The sequence below is a fragment of the Capricornis sumatraensis genome, chromosome 4 (assembly GCF_032405125.1).
Source record: "Capricornis sumatraensis isolate serow.1 chromosome 4, serow.2, whole genome shotgun sequence".
Taxonomy (NCBI): domain Eukaryota; kingdom Metazoa; phylum Chordata; class Mammalia; order Artiodactyla; family Bovidae; genus Capricornis; species Capricornis sumatraensis.
In genome coordinates this window covers 145,660,659-145,680,326 of record NC_091072.1, presented here as the reverse complement: position 1 = coordinate 145,680,326, position 19,668 = coordinate 145,660,659, and the positions used below count along the sequence as shown (strand labels likewise).

At 44.7% G+C, this 19,668-nt stretch overlaps 1 protein-coding gene across 1 annotated transcript in view; it reads right to left on the bottom strand.

Annotated features, from left to right (window-relative positions):
- LOC138077653 (antigen WC1.1) overlaps positions 1–10,747 on the bottom strand; it is a 51,239-nt gene extending 40,492 nt beyond the window's left edge. The window contains exons 1-2 of the mRNA XM_068969760.1: positions 10,675–10,747; positions 6,667–6,987 (exon numbers count right to left, since the gene is read on the bottom strand). Coding sequence (XP_068825861.1) covers positions 6,667–6,987; positions 10,675–10,747 — 394 coding nt within the window. The remainder of the gene's footprint in view (positions 1–6,666; positions 6,988–10,674) is intronic.
- Between the last annotated feature and the right edge of the window lie 8,921 nt (positions 10,748–19,668).

Here is a 19,668-nt window from a genome sequence, read left to right as displayed (position 1 = left end):
AGAAAACTTGACAATGTGTTTACTGAAATTAATTGGTAAACAAACAAACAAAAATATGTTAAGAGCAGCCAAGGAAGTTTGACACATTATATATACGGAACAAAAGGATAACTATTATTTACTGACTTTTTGTTGGAGGCAGTGAAAGTCAGATGACAATGTAAGAGCATATTTAAAGTATTGGGATTGGGCATTTGTTACCCTAAAATTGAATCACACAAGAAAATACTTTTCAAAACTGAATGAAAATTAAAATGGTTTCAGGTAAATGAGAAATGATAGAATTGGAGGCCACCAGACACACTACGCAAAACTGCCTCAGGAAGTTCTTCAAGCTAAAGGGAGATGAAAACATGGATCCTCTCAAAGCTATAGAGACTGTGCTAAATGTTGATTCTCTGTTATAAGATTTAAGGCAAATATATTAGCAGCAAACTATAAGATTCATAATAAATCTATAAATAGAATGTATGACAATGATAGCACCAAAGACAAGAACAGGGAAGTGGAAGAAGAGTATACTGACTGACATTGCATGTAGTGACATCATATTTCAAGGTAAACGTAATTGAAGATTAATAATTCAACATTGGGCTTTCCCGATGGGTCAGTGGTGAAGACTCCCCTGACAGTGCAGGAGACGTGGGTTCAATCCGTGGTCTAGGAAAATCCCACATACCACAGAGCCACTAAGCCCGTGCACCACAACTAGTGAGCCTGTGCTCCAGAGCCCAGGGGCCACGCCTACTGAAGCTTGTGCCCCATAGAGCCTGTGCTCCACAGCAAGAGAGGCCACTGCAATGAGAACCTCATGATGGAGCTAGAGAGGAGCCTCTGATCTCCACAACTAGAGAAAAGCCCATGCAGCAGTGAAGACCCAGCCAGCAAAAAATTAAATTACTTTAAAAATTAAAAAAATTAAATGTTATAATCACCTAAAAAACTGACACCATTAATAAACCAATACAGTATTTAAATTAAAATGGTAAAATATACTCAAAGATTAAAATAAGAACAAAGATATAACATATAGCAGCTGATGCTGCTACTGCTGCTAAGTCACCTCAGTCGTGTCCAACTCTGTGCGACCCCATAGACAGCAGCCCACCAGGCTCCCCCGTCCCTGGAATTCTCAAGGCAAGAACACTGGAGTGGGTTGCCATTTCCTTCTCCAATGCATAAAAGTGAAAAGTGAAAGTGAATTTGCTCAGTGGTGTCTGACTCTTAGCTATCCATGGACTGCAGCCTACCAGGCTCCTCCGTCCATGGGATTTTCCAGGCAAGACTACTGGAATGGGTTGCCATTGCCTTCTCTGACAAATAGCAGGCAAGTACAGTTAAACCCAATTATGTCAATAATTACATTGAGTTCAGTTCAGTCGCTCAGTCGTGTCAGACTCTTTGCGACCCCATGAATCACAGCACACCAGGCCTCCCTGTCCATCACCAACCCCTGAAGTTCACTCAGAGTTGCGTCCATCATGTCGGTGATGCCATCCAGCCATCTCATCCTCTGTTGTCCCCTTCTTCTGCCCCCAACCCCTCCCAGCATCAAAGTCTTTTCCAATGAGTCAACTCTTCGCATAAGGTGGCTAAAGTACTAGAGTTTCAGCTTTAGCATCATTCCCTCCAAAGAGATCCCAGGGTTGATCTCCTTCAGAATGGACTGGTTGGATCTCCTTGCAGTCCAAGGGACTCTCAAAGTCTTCTCCAACACCACAGCTCAAAAGCATCAATTCTTCGGTGCTCAGCCTTCTTCACAGTCCACTGGAAAAACCATAGCCTTGACTAGACGGACCTTAGTCGCAAAGTAATGTCCTTGCTTTTGAATATGCTATCTAGGTTGCTCATAACTTTTCTTCCAAGGAGTAAGCATCTTTTAATTTCATGGCTGCATTCACCATCTGCAGTGATTTTGGAGCCCAAAAAAGTAAAGTCTGACACTGTTTCCACTGTTTCTCCATCTATTTCCCATGGAGTGATGTGACCGGATGCCATGATCTTCATTTTCTGAATGTTGAGCTTTAAGACAACTTTTTCACTCTCCTCTTTTACTTTCATCAAGAGGCTTTTTAGTTCTGCTTCACTTTCTGCCATAAGGGTGGTGTTATCTGCATATCTGAGGTTATTGATATTTCTCCCGGCAATCTTGATTCCAGCTTGTGCTTCATCCAGCCCAGCGTTTCTCATGATGCACTTTGTATATAAGTTAAATAAGCAGGGTGACAATATACAGCCTTGACATACTCCTTTTCCTATTTGGAACCAGTCTGTTGTTCCATGTCCAGTTCTAACTTTTGCTTCCTGGCCTGCATACAGATTTCCCAAGAGGCAGGTCGGTGGTCTGGTATTCCCACCTTTTTCAGAATTTTCCACAGTTTATTGTGATCCACACAGTCAAAGGCTTTGGCATAGTCCATAAAGCAGAAATAGATGTTTTTTCTGGAACTCTTTTAAATGTGAATAATTTAAGTACTCCAAATAGAAAACAAGATAATCAGACCAGATAAAATAAGACAGAACAATATACTGTCTACAAACTTATATCTGTTTAAATATAAACACAGAAACATACTAAAGAGGTAAAAATTACATACCATGCAAATACAAATCAGAGAAAACTGTATGTGATATCTAAATTAATATCATACAAAGTCACAATATAAGAGAAAGAATTCAGAGAAAAAGAAACATTTTATGATAATAAAATACAAAAGAAATTATATAGTATTGAAACTGGTGGGTTAAAAATAAAGTGATGCTTAGAGGAAAATTTAGAACCTTGATGCTTCCTTGATGATTACATTAGAATAAAAATAGAAACAGAATGAAATGATCCAAGACTCCACCTCAAGAATCTACAAAAGAACCACAATCATAACTGAAAAAGAGGAATGAAAACTGAGCATAGAAATCAATTAAGAAGAAAGCAAATACACCATCAAGAAAATCAATACAGTCCATTAGTGATTCTCTTAGGGAAGGGAAAGTTGCTCAGTCCTGTCCGACTCTTTGCGACCCCATTGACTTGTAGCCTACCAGGCTTCTCAGTCCATGGGATTTTCCAGGCAAGAGTACTGGAGTGGGTTGCCATTTCCTTCTCCAGGGGATCTTCCTGACTCAGGGATCGAACCCAGGTCTCCCACATTGGAGGCAGATGCTTTACCCACTGAGTCACCGGGGAAGCCCTAGTGATTCTCTTAAAAAGAACATTAACACAGATAATCTTCTAGGAAACCAATTAAGAAAAAAGAGGGAACACAAATTAACAAAACCAGTAACAAAAGGAGGAATATCATTATAGATCTTCCCAACATCTATAGATACGAGATATGAATCAGTGCTACTTAGATCTTGCCAACATCTAAAGATATAAGATATGAAACGGTGTTACTCTAATTTGAAAAACTTTTTGTAAAATGGACCAAGTCCTTGAAGACAAATTACTTGTGAAATACAACTCACCAAAATCTGATACAAAAAAAGAGAAAAATATGAGTAATCGTATGTTTATTAGATAAACAGAATCCACTAAGAAAACTGCAACCTCCAAATGCTAACACTTCCACAGAACTCAGAAATGACTCCCATAACAAGATAAAGGAAGAGAGGGAGGGAAAGAATGAGGGCAGGAAGGAAGTGTAACACAGAGGCTGTGGTGAATGTATGAGTTGACTGCATCTTTCCAACCCTCCCCTCCTGCAGTCCTTGCAGCTTCATCCCCTCACCGTTCTGCACTTCAGTACTGTAGTCCCTGGTGGCTCAGAAGATAATCAAGACTCTGCCTGCAATGTGGGAGACCCAGGTTTGATCCCTGGGTGAGGAAAATCCCCTAGAGAAAGAAATGGCAACCCACTCCAGTATTCATGCCTGGAGAATCCATGGGGTCCATGGGGTCACAAAGAGTAGGACAGGGCTGAAGCAACTTGGAACGCTTGCACCACAGTCCTTCACAATTTGTGTCTTCCCTCCCAGACCTTCCACCTGAACTCCATGAAATCTCCTCATTATTTCAACAAGCTTCTCTACATTCTCCTCTGGTCATTGTTTCCACTCTAGATTTCTCCTAAACACGGTACTTCACTTCCAACAATCCACTACTGAGGCCGGAATTTCTCATCCATACCTGACTCCTAAGGTTGAGCAGAAGAAACTCCAAGAGTTCTGATTCAGATAATGAAAACACATGCTATTCTAATCTCATTTCTGCTACATCACCACCACTTGGACTTATCTTCACATCATTAAAATCTGTCTGAAAATACAGGAAAAAAAAAAAAAAAACAGACCAGGAGGAGGAAAACTAGTGACAAAAAGAGAAACACGTGTATACCTGTGGTGGATTCATGTTGATGTGTGGCAAAACCAATACAATATTGTAAAGTAATTAACCTCCAATTAAAATAAATAAATTTATATTTTAAAAAAAGAGAGAGAAATAGAAGGAAACTGGAACCGTTTATAAAAATGTGAGAGTCTAAGTTAGAGCAATGGTAGTTAGGGAGTACAAACCACAATCAGGGTTTAAATATTAGTTCAGTTCAGTTCAGTTCAGTCACTCAGTCGTGTCCGACTCTGTGACCCCATGAATCACAGCATGCCAGGCCACCCTGTCCATCACCAACTCCCGGAGTTCATTCAGACTCGAGTCCAGCGAGTCAGTGATGCCATCCAGCCATCTCATACTCTGTCGTTCCCTTCTCCTCCTGTCCCCAATCCCTCCCAGCATCCAAGTCTTTTCCAATGAGTCAACTCTTCGCATGAGGTGGCCAAAGTACTGGAGTTTCAGCTTTAGCATCATTCCTTCCAAAGAAATCCCAGGGTTGATCTCCTTCAGAATGGACTGGTTGGATCTCCTTGCAGTCCAAGGGACTCTCAAGAGTCTTCTCCAACACCACAGTTCAAAAGCATCAATTCTTCAGCGCTCAGCCTTCTTCACAGTCCAACCCTCACATCCATACATGACCACAGGAAAAACCATAGCCTTGACTAGACGGACCTTAGTTGGCAAAGTAATATCTCTCCTTTTTAATATGCTATCTAGGTTGCTCATAACTTTTCTTCCAAGGAGTAAGCATCTTTCAGCCATAAGTGTGATTTAATCTGCGTCTGAGGTTATTGATATTTCTCCCTACAATCTTGATTCCACCTTGTGCTTCATCCAGTCCAACATTTCTCATGATGTACTCTGCATGCTGCTGCTACTGCTGCTAAGGCACTTCAGTCGTGTCCAACTCTGTGTGACCCCATAGACAGCAGCCCACCAGGCTCCCCCGTCCCTGGGATACTCCAGGCAAGAACACTGAGGTGGGTTGCCATTTCCTTCTCCAATGCATGAAAGTGAAAAGTGAAAGTGAAGTGACTCAGTCATGTCCGACCCTCAGTGAACCCATGGACTGCAGCCTTCCAGGCTCCTCCATCCATGGCATTTTCCAGGCAGGAGTACTGGAGTGGGGTGCCATTGATAGAAGTTAAATAAGCAGGGTGACAATATGCAGCCTTGACGTACTCCTTCCCCGATTTGGAACCAGTCTTTTGTTCCATGTCCAGTTCTAACTGTTGCTTCTTGACCTACATACAGATTACTCAGGATGAAGGTCAGGTGGTCTGGTATTCCCATCTCTTGAAGTTTCCAGTTTGTTGTGATCTACATAGTTAAAGGCTTTGGCATAGTCAATAAAGTAGAAGTAGATGTTTTTCTGGAACTCTCTTGCATTTTCAATGATCGAATGGATGTTGGCAATTTGACCTCTGGTTCCTCTGTTCTTTCTAAATCCAGCTTGAACATTTGGAAGTTCACAGTTCATGGACCACAGCCTTGTCTAACTCAATGAAACTATGAGCCATGCCATGTAGGGCCACCCAAGACAGACAGGTCTTAGTGGAGAGTTCTGACAAGACATGGTCCACTGGAGAAGGAAAGGCAAACCACTTCAGTATTCTTGCCTTGAGAACCCCAGGAACTCCTAGCTTCACTGCCTCTAATACATGATGCACTTCAGCTGCTGTGTTGTAAACTTCAAGACTGTATTTTCCTGCTCCCTCAACATCCCTGCAAATGTGGTGTGAGCTCCCAACTTGATTCATCAGGTAGATCAGTGTGATGAGATTTTCCCTGCCACAAGTCCTGCTTCTGGCCTCCTCTGACTGTGACCTAGGGACATTTAAATGCACCTGAATTTCTCTCACACCTTTTCCTGTGTAACTGCACCATGCCTTCGGGTATGGTCACTTGTCCATGGGTCTTCACATGCCCTTTTGGGGTCACCATTGCTTGGTTGATCCTGTTCTATTGGCACATCAACCACATACAAACCTGATGGAGTGTGGTGACTCTGACTTTTAGGACCAATGAGGATAATAAACCTTGTTGCCTACAACTCTCCTATGACACCCCCCGCCCCGCCAACAATGTAGCCACATCCTACTGACCATTATGTCAAAGAAAACAGAACAATAACCATGCTGAGACTGTGTCACAGAGGTCGAACCCAGAAGCTGAATCTGTATGAAACTTTTGACCTCACCTCTGCCTCCTGTGACACATCACAAAGACCCTTCACCCAAGCATGTTCTAAAGGCTCTATCCGTAATCTTGTGTCATTCCTGTAATAAGACAGAGGCTTTTCCTGCTAGAGATCCCCACGCAGACCATTCAGGACTTACCTGAACAGACTACTCCAGCATCCCAGTTGTGGGAATAGCTATCATTACGATAGTCTTTAATATTAGAATGCCTACAGTCACTGACAGTTGACTCTGTCCCTTCACACAAAGCATACAAAAGCCAAATGGGGCCAAGTCCTGGCCCAAAATAAGCCTCTTGAGGAATACCAACGGCAGCTCCACACCCCAGCTGTCTGCACACTACAGATGCATCCTTCAAGCTCCAGTCCAGATGAACCACTGTGCCCCATTCTCCCAGGTGCTTCACTTCCACTCTCCCCTCACAGCGGTGGGCTCCATCCTTCAGCCTCAGCTCCAGAGCTGCAAAAGAGACACATGACAGGAAAGATTTTAGGAGACTTAGAGTGGTACAATATTTAAAACATTAGCTCTCTGGGGAGCAAAACAGTGCATGGGATATAGTATTTCCTGACCTCTGTGGTATAAACATTCCCAGCGTGGCCAACTCTAAGCCCCCAATGTGCCATCACTGAACACGGAGCAGGAAGGGAGGCACCAAGTATTTCTCAGGCGCCTGTAGAACCAGCTCCAGGGACACCACCGAGGACAGGCCTTCAGAGAGTCTGGATGCTGCCCTCCATGGAGATGTGCCCAAGGCTACTAGGGCCCAACATCTCCATCTCAGTTGCAGCTCATGGCCCGGGAACCAGGGAGGAATCCTCCCTCTCCTTCCCTGTCCATAGGAAGACTCTCACCCAGCCTAGGAACAGAGGGCTGGGGTAACAGGCCCTAAAATGCCCTGGTTACTCCTGCCATCTGGTGTTCATGTCTTTGTGTAATTCCACACTCCAATGTACCTGTAACACGCATCTAACAAATGGAATTTGACAATGGTGATCAGATGTCACTTTAGCGATTAAGTCATAAGATGACTCTGGTTTCTGCATATAAAAAGGAGTTCATTAGTAGGAACATCATAGATGGAGACATTACCAGTGTTCAGTTCACTTAGTCACTCAGGCATATCTGATTCATTGAGACCCCATGGACTACAGTACGCCCGGCCTCCCTGTCCATCACCAACTCCTGGAGTTTACTCAGACTCATATCCATTCAGTCAGTGATGTCATGCAAGCATCTCATCGTCTGCCATCCCCTTCTCCTCCCACCTTCAATCTGTCCCAGCATCAGAAGACTCGATTTCTTGAAAAAAAGAACTAACCAGATATTTTGTGATTCTCTGATGGCTCAGTTGGTTAAGAATCCACCTACAATGCAGGAGACCCCGGTTCAATTCCTGCATCAGGAATATCTGCTGGAGAAAGAATAGGCTCCCCACCCCAGTCTTCTCTTTTTCTTCTCTTGTGGCTCAGCTGGTAAAGAATCAGTCTGCAATGCTGGAGACCCGGGTTCCTTGGGTTGGGAACACCCCCTGGAGAAGGGAAAGACTACCCATTCCAGTAAGGCCTGGAGAATTCCATGGACTTTGTGCAAAGAGTCAAACATGACTGAGTGACTTTCACTTCTTCAATTCTTACCAGACATTTTGAAGCTGAATAATATATGAATGGGCTTCCCAGGTGGTGCTAGTGGTAAAGAACCTGTCTGCAAGTGCAGGAAGTGTAAGAGACTCGGGTTCGATTTCTGGGTCTGGAAGATCCCTTGGAGGAGTGTGTGGCAACCCACTTCAGTATTCTTGCCAGGAGAATGCTACGGACAGAGGAACCTGGTGGGCTACAGTCCATAGGGTCACAAAGAGTCAGACATGACTGAGGCGACTTAACATGCACAATACAATGAGTAAACTGAAGAATTCAACACAGAGATTCAACAACAGACTTGACCAAGGGAAAGAAAAAGACAAAAGAATCAATGTGTTAGAAGAAAGATTAGTTGAAAGCATCCAAATCAAGGAGCCAAAAGACAATGAAAGGAATATAGAAAGCCAGGGGACACCATAAAGAGAAACAATGTAAGGACTGGAGTCATGGCAGAAGAAGTGAAGGAGAAAAGAATTAAGGGTTGAGGACTTCCCTGGTGGTGTAGTGGTTAAAAATCCACCTGCCAGTGCAGGGGACATGGGTTCAATACCTGGTCCACGAAGACTCCACATGCCGCAGAGCAGCTACGCCAGCGTGCCCCAGCTGCTGAAACGTGCGCACCCAGAGCCTGTGCTCTGCACCAAGAGAAGCCCCTGCAGTGAGAAGCCTGTGCACTGCAGTGAGGAGCAGCCCCTGCTCACCGCAGCTAGAGAAAGCCCGCGGGCAGCAAGGAGACCTAGCACAGCCAAAAGTAAATAATTAAAACAGAAAGACAGACAGGCTGTGAATTTCCAAACCTGGGGAAAGATCTGGACATCTGAGTTCAAGAAGCTAATAAGTCACCCCAAAATTTCAATCCAAAACAACCTTCTCCAAGACCTACAGAGTAAAGTGTTCAAATCCAAAAAGAAAGGGAAAATTCTAAAAGTCTAAAGGGAAGAAAAAAGTTCTGTCAACCAAGAGGACTCCAATAAGGAGATCAGCAGATTTGTCCAAAGAAACCCTGCAGACCATGAGGAAGGATTGGTGACATTCTCTACCCTCACTCAGGGGAAAGCAGCTCCAGGGAGGGACAGGAGAGGGCATGGAGAAAGGGCTCCCTACAGAATCACAGCAGATCCTGGGAGGGGACAGGACTGTCCCAGGCCCCCAGCACGTCAGGAAATGAGTCACAGGGACCGGGGCAGGGACTTGGGAACTTATACACATGGGGCTGCACGTCAACTGATTTTTACAGAGGGATAATTCGTTCATTGGAAGGACTGATGTGGAAGCTGAAACTCCAATACTTTGGCCACCTGAAGTGAAGAGCTGACACCTCTGAAAAGACCCTGAAGCTGGGAAAGAGAGAAGATGGGAGGAGAAGGGGACGACAGAGAATGAGATGGTTGGATGGCGTCACCGACTCAATGGACATGAGTTTGGGTTGACTCCGGGAGTTGGTGATGGACAGGGAGGCCTGGCGTCCTGCAGTCCATGGGATCACAGAGTCAGACACCAGTGAGTGACTGAACTGAACTGAACAGACAAGAGGGCCCCTCTCCTGGATGTGGGCTTCTCTGCTCCCTAATGGACACCTGGTGAGAACAGGTGAGGCCAGCAGACAGAGCCTCTCACAGAGCCCAGTGCTGGGCAGACATGGCAACAAGCAGAGGGGAGCCCGAGAGGTGGGGCAGAGGAGCCAGAGAGAGGCAGGCAGGTGCACGATTATCTCTGATCCAGTTACATGCAGCGGCCGTGACACCCACCCCTGTGAACACCCTGTGTGCTTCACAGACCAACGGACTCGGTCCCTGCTCAGCAGCTCTGTTCCTCTCACACAGACAGGCTCCACCTCCCCTCACACACACACACACACACACACACACACACACACACAGAGGCTCACACACTCCCCCAACACACACACAGGCTCACACACACTCACACACTCCTCACACACTCCTCACTCAGCCTCACTCACCCTCACTCACCCACACATACTCCTCACACACCTTAATACATCACTTGCGCACTCCTCACACACTCCACAAACACATACACTCTTCACACCCACATACACCCTCACACACACACACCCTCACACACTCCTCACCTGTGCACATACACACACATATACACACAAAATCACAGAGCCTACAGGAGCGAAGACACAGGAAACACGGGGACCCAGGGGCAGTGCTCACACTCCAGGCACGTGGAGCGTGTGGGAACAGCTCTGAGTCCCAGCTGAGCACAGTCGCTGGACACACTGGGGGCCACTGGGACTCCTAGAAGCTCCCTGAGAACAAGGGAGACAGTGGAGGGACCCAGGCTGACCCAGCTCTGTCCAGACAAAACCTCACTGCTCTGTAAAATCTGCCACTATGACCAATGGACCCCCCTATAGGAGAGGGACCAGTATTCACATCAGCATGGTTCTTTTTTGGTCAGAAACACTGAGGCTCAGCGCCAGAACTCCAGACACCTGCCTGCTGTGGACCCAGGACAGAGGGGCAGCTCTTACCATGACCACCCGCCACGGTGCCGAGGAGGAGGAAACAGAGTCCCCGCAGGGAGAGGCGTCTGCCCAGAGCCATCCTGACCCCACGTCCTCAAAGTCACAGTCCCAGCTGCAGGATCAGCCTGTGAGGAGTGTCAGGGTGCCGACCGGGGTCTATATAGACCACCCCTTAGACCCTCCCTCCTGAGAGCCAATAGCGACACCTCTCACCATTTCAGGCACTATCGGAGGCTGCATCTGCCACTTTCTGAAGCTCAGACACCAATGAGCTTCTGAATCTTCCACATCTCCTTATATGAGCAACACGGTCCTTTGACCTCCTGCTTCCGTAGTCCTAAGAGCTGGGTCCCACTGCTGGGACTAGGGTAGAAATGGTTCATCAGAAATTATGAGTGCCTTTCTCTCCCCTGATCACCCTGGTCAATATCTGAAGACTATGAGATCTCACAGGGTCTTGGTGTGGAGTCTGTTGACCTGTGCAGATTAACTTTTGTAGAATCAAGTGTTGATCTTCCCCCGTACTGAGCTCAGGGTGGAAGCAGAGAACTACAAGAAGTATTTTTTTTTCTTTAGTTTTTAGTTTTTTAGCTTTTAATTTGATGTATAACATACATACAAAAAAGTGCCCAAAGCATAAATTATCAGTTCAGTGAATTATTATAAATTGAAAATCAATATATGCATAGGTAGGTGTATATATGCATATAAATGTTTTTGAGAAGCACACCTTGAAATATGAGTGTATTTATCAGGTCAGCAAAAAATGAGGACCAGGAGTACAGGAATTCACAGGTGACTGTGAAGGCATGAAGTGAGACCCATCAAGTTGGGAGAATGAGATTGCAGGGTTTTCCCCCTTCTCAGAGTGATCTGGAGACTGGGTCCTGGAGCAAATGCCTGCATGCTGAGTCGTGTCTGACTCTTTGCAACCCATGGACTGTAGCTCGCCAGCCTCCTCTGTCCAGTGGATTTCTCAGGCAAGAATACTGGAGGGGGTTGCCATTTCCTTCTAAAGGGATCTTTCTGACTCAAGGATCCAATCTGCTTCTCCTGCACTGGCAGGCGGGTTCCCTATAGGGACATTCAGACGTGTTAAATCCCTTTCCCTTTATTGCATTTCATTTTATGTGAAGTATCTCTTTCAGCTAGTCACTAAATGATGCTGACAGAGAGAAAGAGATTGCCATTAAAGGAAACAAAGAGAAAGTAGGAGTCATCATTCAACTCTAGCCCACCAAAATAGGAGAAGTGATCCTCAGAAGAAAACATGGTTCTTCACTGATGGCTCAGCAGTAAAGAATCCGCCCACATAGCAAGAGACGTGGATTCAATCCCTGGGTCGGGAAGATCCCCTGGAGAAGGAAATGGCAACCCACTCCAGTATTCTTGCCTGGAGAATTCCGTGGACAGAATGGCCTGGCCAGCTACAGTCCACCGTGTCGAAATGAGTTGGGCACGACTAAGTGACAAAACAATGAAAACAAGAAAATTCTACTTTAGAAAGACTAAAGATTTCTAAACCTCACGTGCCCCCTTTATATGCTGAGGGTATGGTTTGATAAGAATCAGGATACATTTGTATTATAAAACCATAACTAAAGAAGACGCAAAATATAATTTAAGGGAACAGCTTCAGAGAGATGGGGAAATAGAAAGTCTGCTACACGATAGCTGCAGGCGCGGGGCAAAGAAGGGGTGAGTGAAGCAGAGAAGAGAAAGGGGTTCATGCTACCTGAAACCACCAATGAACCCACCTCCTCTGTTCTGTATTTAAGAAGAAAGGTGGAGGCAAGAATGGAAGCCCAGGTGGGTTGAGGGGACAGATCCAAGCAGAAGGGATGGTGCCCAGTGTAGCCATTGCTGCCTTGTTCTGTTTCCACTCATCAGAGAAGCTCCCAGATGCTCCCCCAGAAGGTACCCCAGGGATGAATAGAGAGACTGAGAAGGGCCATAAGGGATGCAAGAGAGAGCTCCCCCATCGAAATTCAAGGTCACTAATGTGCTGCCCCCTTTCCTCATGCCCCCTCAGGCTCAAGATTCCCATGATGCAGCCCTGTGGTCCACATAAGCCCACCCTGAGGCCCCCTCACCCTGACTCCGTCTTTTCAGCACAGATGTGGAAGGAAGCATCTGTGACATACAGGCCCCAGAGTCCCCACTGGAGCTCAGAGACAGCTTCAAGAGCCACCCACGGCCCCCCTTAAGGTCTCAGTAGGGCCAACACTGAGGGCAGCTGCAGGTTAGTCCACAGCCCTGCCACATGCCCCACCAGAGGGACCCCTCATCCCAGTCAGCAGACACAACTTCTCTGTCCCTCCATTCCTGTCCTTCCTATTGAGACTTGGGAGAAAAGACAGTTGAACACATGATTTTCTTCCTCTAAATAGGCTAATATTTACCCATTATTGATGCAAGAATCACTTTCTTGTCCTCTGGTCCTCTCACTCTCAAGCCCCATGACTGTACCTGACCCCATCTCCTTCTATATCTGGACCTTTAACAGATTAATCATAAAAAGTGATTATAAATATCAAAATCAAAATTTAAACTCAGTTGTTGAAGTAAGACCGGGATCTGCTCAGTCACTTGGAATTGATGCTCTACTCCCTCTGGGCCCAGAGTCATCATTCCTTACCCAGGTATGGACTCCACACCATCACCAGAAACCACCAGACAGACACCTAGAACACAGGACATGCTTCCTGGGGTCCAGTATCCCTCCCACAGGATGACACAGGGATGTGTTTAGTGAACCAGGTACACATGGTCTCAACTTGGGATGGAGATGTCACAGGTCTCCAGACAGTTTACAGAAAGGGATGAGCTGTAAGGAATGGCAAACTCAGGGCTGGCAGCCTGTCCCCACAGCACCCTCTGCCCCAGAGCTGGGGGTGCAGGGTCAACATGGACCGACTCCCCCGTGGATGAAGCTACATCTTTCTGACACAGAAAGGAATCTCAGTATCCAATCTCATCAAAGATTTGAAGGAGGAAAGTTTTAGGGAGGACACTAACCCAGCTGTGTCCACAATGAACATGAGAGAGTGCAGTACAGGGGTCACGAAAACAGGCTCGGAACCCAGACCGCCTGGTCTTGACTCACAGTTTAGCCACATGCCAAGTGTGGGCCTTCAACAGGGTTCTTACACTCTCTGGTTAGTAAAAGGAGGGTTATGATCCCACAAAGATGAGTGATTTTGGTGCGGATTAAGTGAGTTGGCATTAGCATGTGATATTACAACACTAGTAAACAGTAGTACATGCGCTGATGCTGATGTGCTCATTCGTGGCCCATGAATGAGAACCCATGCCAGGTTCCTCTGTCCACGGAACTTTCGAGGCAATAGCAGTAGCACACAGTAGTAGTATTATGTACTACTGTTAACCCGCTTTCCTGATGGCTCAGATGATAAAGAATCTGCCTGCAATGCAGCAGATCTGAGTTCAATCCCTGGGTCAGGAAGATTCTCTGGAGAAGGAAAAGACAACCCACTTCGGTATTCTTTCCTGGGAAATCCCATGGACAGAGGAGCCTGGAGGGGCCACAGTCCATGGAGTCACAATGAGTTGGTCACAGCTGAGCGACTAACACACACACACACACACACACACACACACACACACACACACACACACACACGTAGTAGTAGGGAAGCAGTGTTAGGGCATCTCCACCATCTCATCCCAGGAATCCCAGGACTCTAGACCAGGAATTCCATTCTGTTACCTGGAGCCTTGACCGAGACTGTCAGAGCTCTCCCAGGAGCCACAGGCTGTGATGGTCATTGGTGCCAATCAGAGTTGTGAGTCTTCCACACGTCACTCCTTCTCTCTGTGTCCCATGTAACTGCTCAAGAACCTCGACCTTACCATTGGTGAGCTTTTGTGAATTAAGTTGTTTACTTAATCATTTTACTTTATAAACTCGAATGTACTTGGTAAAACATTTTGTGTCTAATTCACCTCCACATCCCCAATGCTTGGCTAACTAAAAATCGTAATGATGTCTCTTGTATACCTGAATGAATGAATGGCAGCCTGGTATTTTACACAAATCATTTCAATCAAAAGAAATCTTTTGAGAAATAATTTAACTTGCTGTGAGGATGTAACAGCACAGTGCAAGCTGCATCATTCGTTTGAATGATATTTCCATACTGTTTAATGGTATGAGCTATATGTGGTTCACTTCAACACCTTTCTACAATGAATGCAGTAAATTGCAATAAGTAGAAATAACCTAGCCCCAGTACAAGAGCAGTGCTGAGAGAGGCAGCTCTAAACATGCATAAACGCTGCAAATTTCTCTCTCTATCTGGAGATAAAGAAGACAAACCACAGCACACTGACAGGTGAGGACCATGAAGCCTCCTGTTCTGTGTTAATCAGATACGGCTGAGCGGTCAGGATGTTTATGTATTTATCATCTGGCATATTTTCAATTCAAACCACACACAACTGTAACAGGAAGAAATTTTGTTGTAAAAAAATTTAGACATCTTCCATGTTGAATTAGAAGTACAGAAGTAAAGAGCAGAAAGAATCTTGTTCTTTTACTTAGGCTAACTATCTGTCCTTATGGATTCTAAAGCAATACAACATGTAGCATTATTATTCCCAAATCCATGAGAAAATGGTGGTCAGAGGTTCAGTAATCTCTTTGCTAGGAAAGTTAATAATTAAACCTGCTTGCTTGAGGAACATTTCCTCAGGACCAATCAGACAGACTAAAATACAAAGTATTTTTAAATTTAAAAAGAGGTATACATGTTTCAATGCCATTCTCCCAAAACGTTACGGGGAGGGAGGAGGGAGGAGGGTTCAGGATGGGGAACACGTGTATACTTGTGGCAGATTCATGTTGATGTTTCACAAAACCTATACAATATTGCTAAGTAATTAACCTCCAATTAAAATAAATACATTTATATTTTTAAAAAAGAGGCAAACCCAATGCAATATTATAAAGTAAAAATAATAATAATAAAATAAAATCTGAAAATAAAAAGAGGTATACAACTCTAAAGGAAAATTATTAACTGAGTTGTTACACCAAAGCATTGGAGACCACCTTCACCATCTGTGTTCCTTGCATAAATGGGACCAAGATAGTAAAGACTCCTTTACCAAAGACCACTTCATCACAGGAGCATGAAGGAAAGAGCAAGGTCATGAGCTGGCTGAGGTGCAGCCCGTTATCTCTGTTCAGCCCTTTACAGTCTACAACCAGAAACACTGAACAAAGAGTGTGGCACTGAATTGGCCTCATTCATTCCTCCATAGTGCAACATCAGACACCCAGAGAGACAAGAAGACGCCTCCTGAAATAGAGGAAAACCAGTCTCAGCAGCGAACTTGAACTAGAAATGACAAGACAGTAATTACCATGAACCCGAACTAAGTTGAGGCATAAATTTTAAATGGGAGAGTCTGTGTTAACTTTATGGAACTTTGAATCCACACAAACATCCCTTGCTAGTGCACAAGATGAAATCAGTGATAAAAATAGAGAATATTACATTTATGTATATTTCAATTCTAGAGGACACATTTTTAAGCCCATTACAGAAAGAAAATTCATAAATCTTTTCTTGTTTTTAAAAGCACAGAGTTGTCACGTCTATGAACTCTTTCTAATTCCTCCAGCTCAAAATTACTGCTGTGTTTATTTAATGTGTAAAACCTTGCTCACTGTCTCTAAAGTGGGGGCTTTTTGAGAGGAAATATTGTGTGTTACTCTTCAATATCTCTTTAAAGTCAAGTAAAGACACATAGAGAGAGCTTAAGAAGTAGTGGATAAATAAAGAAATGAATGCATAAACAAATGCTGAAAATCACCCTGCAGTTAGTGATGCTGAGTGGGGAGGGTGGTGGGGGCAGGGGAGACACGAATCTGACCACTCCGACTCAGCACAGACAGAAGTGGAGAAAGGAGCCAGAGACACACCAGACGAAGGAACCAGATACAGAAGTCCTTCATATCCCATTCTGGGGACGGTCTAATGACATTTAATTTCTGCACAAAATTGTACCTCAGAAACTTCACCAAGGCAAGAAAAAAAACTAACAGCATTGCTACCAAGGATGTGGCATCAATAGTAATATCATCAAATAGCTGTTTTTCTATGTCCCAGTGACTCATTCTGGCCAATGAAACGTGGGTGTTGCCACCTGTGTCACTTCTGAGCAGAGGCATGGAAACCCCATGCAACTCTCTAGTTTCTCTCTTTCCTGCCCCAGAAGCTGCATGTTCTACGTGGTACACGTGTGAGCCTGTGGAGCCTCACTGCCCACAGCACGTTTGCAGGTTGGTGATGAATGTGTTTGTGCACGTGTGTGTTCCTTCTGAGACTTGGGAGTCAGTTGTTCCAGCCTCAGATCAGAGCCTATTCTGAAGACTTGAAAGGAAGACAGAATCTGTCCCGTGAAGCAGGTCCTTTCCTGGATCTCCTCTTCCTTCTGTATCTTCACCCCAAGCTGCTCCCTCAGGTCTCACCTTGCTTCCTCTTAGGGGCTTGGTTGATTCCTAGACACCAACTGACTGACCAACAACTAGATCTAAACTTCTGTTTAAGAGCGTCCACAGCTGGCGCAGCCCCTCTTCCCTTTACATCAGTCTGTGCTGACTGTTGTGCTTCCATTTCCCCACTTTTGTCTCTGAGCATCTTGACCTTCATCCTGAAACAGCTCTCCTTTGCTCTGAGTTAGTCAGTTCATCATCTTTGATCTTATTTTTACATTCCACCAATCCTGTACTAGTGAAAAAGCAGCATGTACTTTCCAAACCGCTTCTGTTTCTTCTTGATTTCCGGAACAAATCTGATTCCTGGATTTAGTTCTCCATGTAGTGAATTAAATTCTTCACTTTTGGGTAAGAAATAATTTTGTTGAATTTTTTTTTCCTCAACTGAAGAAAATGGCACGTTCAAAACCTATCTCCTTGTGACCATGTAACTGAAAAGTATATGTGAGGGGTCCAGCTGCTAACCGCTCAAAAGCCAGTATACAGGCCAGGTTGGTGGAAAGGAAAGTTCGTTTTATTTCAGATGCCAGCAACTGGCGGGGAGGCTGGTGGACATTTGTACAAGGGCCGACTCCGCCCACCCCATGACAAGAAGAGGGTGAGAGCTTCTATAGACAGAGCTGGGGTGGGGGGAGGTTATATGCAGAAACAGCGCAGTCATCTCTAATAGGCATCTTCTAATTGGTCATCAGTGGTCTGATTAGCATCATCTTGGTTGTTTTCAGTTCAGTTCAGTTGCTCAGTCGAGTCCGACTCTTTGCGACCCCATGGGCTGCAGCACATCAGGCTTTCCTGTCCATCACCAACTCCCAGAGCTTGCTCATACTCATGTCCATCAAGCTGGTAATGCCATCCAAAACATCCACTGGTTGTTTTAGATACAGCTGATCTTTAGTGCTTTGGTGTACTTGTTCCCATGTCTTTGCAGTCAGTTCTCAGAACTGTGGGTGCTCAAGTCCTGGGTACAGTGTGCTCATCATGTAGTCACTGCTCCACCTGGTGTTCTGTATCTATAAGAAGCTCCCAGGACATGGCTCAGAATATCATCCATAACCCTTGAGAAAGAACTAAAGGTCCTTACTGTGCTTAATGACTACATTATTATTATTTAGTCTCCTCTGAATGTTTTCGTTTGTTTCCACGTTTCTTGCTTCTCCAATTAAACGTATTCTTTGACTACAGTTTTCCACAGGCAAAAGGCAGGCAGAAGACACGGTGAGGGGCAAGGATCATAGAGTCCTCTCTGTTTCAACCACAGCCCTAGGGCCCCTCTTGGGACTTGGAAGGGGCTGGAGCAAGGAGAGGCTCTGAAGAACATGCTTCATTAACTTCATGATTAACCCACCTCGGCTCAGAGCTGATGTAATTACCAACTGCAGAGCTATTGAGCTCTTGTGGGTGGTGATTCTTAAACCACTGAGACCTAAGGTTAGTGCCTCTGGGGTGGCACTCAGAGTTCAGAGCCTGAGTGATTGCTATCGCATGTGGACCTTTGGTGCAGCTGAGTCCTGCCTGCAGATCAGCCTCAGAGCACTGGAAATACAGCAAAATGTGTTCCTCCTTTAATATCAAAGACTCTGTGAACAGATTCTCTTTTCCTTTTCATCAAATTCTTCCCAATCTGCACATGCTAACCAAGGTTCCTGCAGTCTGCAGGCATCTTCTGAGGCCTGCCAGGGCCCAGGACTGGAGTGAGGCCTGTGCCTGTGTATAAGCTCTGTATCTCCCCTCTCTATAACTTAGCAGATGCTCAGCTAATATTTATTGAATGGCTGAGTGGCATTGTATTAAATGTTGAAGACAAATTGTCTTAAATATAAAGAAATGTTTCTGAGAACATCATTTAGCTAATTTTTTGCTTTAAAGGCAAATGTTTTCAGCAATTAGCAAGGCAAAATTTGATTTTCAAAAGCAAGCAGTTTATCACCAACAAATACATCACAACTAACACCACAAATCTCTATCTCTAAAGATACATGAGATAAACCACAACATACTAACATGTGGATTCTTACTAAGTCTTAATCAAACGCAACTGAGGAAACAGGATATTCATTCATACGATTTATCATTGACAGTTTTTAAATTAAAATCACACAGCAATATCACAGAAAGAAAATTGGGGATTAAAAATGTACAGTTACACCATCTACATGATATAAGAAAGGAGAGGAGGTGTCGAAAGAGTTCTTTGGCTTAAAATAACAAACAGCTTAATTAGTCTTTCTCTTTGCAAAGGAGAGTCCTCTGGGGCTAATCTTGAAAGATGATGTGGAGACCAGGACAGCTCAACTGTTCTACACAACCGTTAGAATTGTGAACTGATAATTTTGGATAATGTTGCACTTTGATTCCCTTCTCTTTACTTTTTGTGAATCTACCATAGGTTTTTACACTTTTGTTGCCACATGGCTCACATAAAACATCTTACAGAGAAAACAGTATATATATACCACACTGATAACAAATTAATT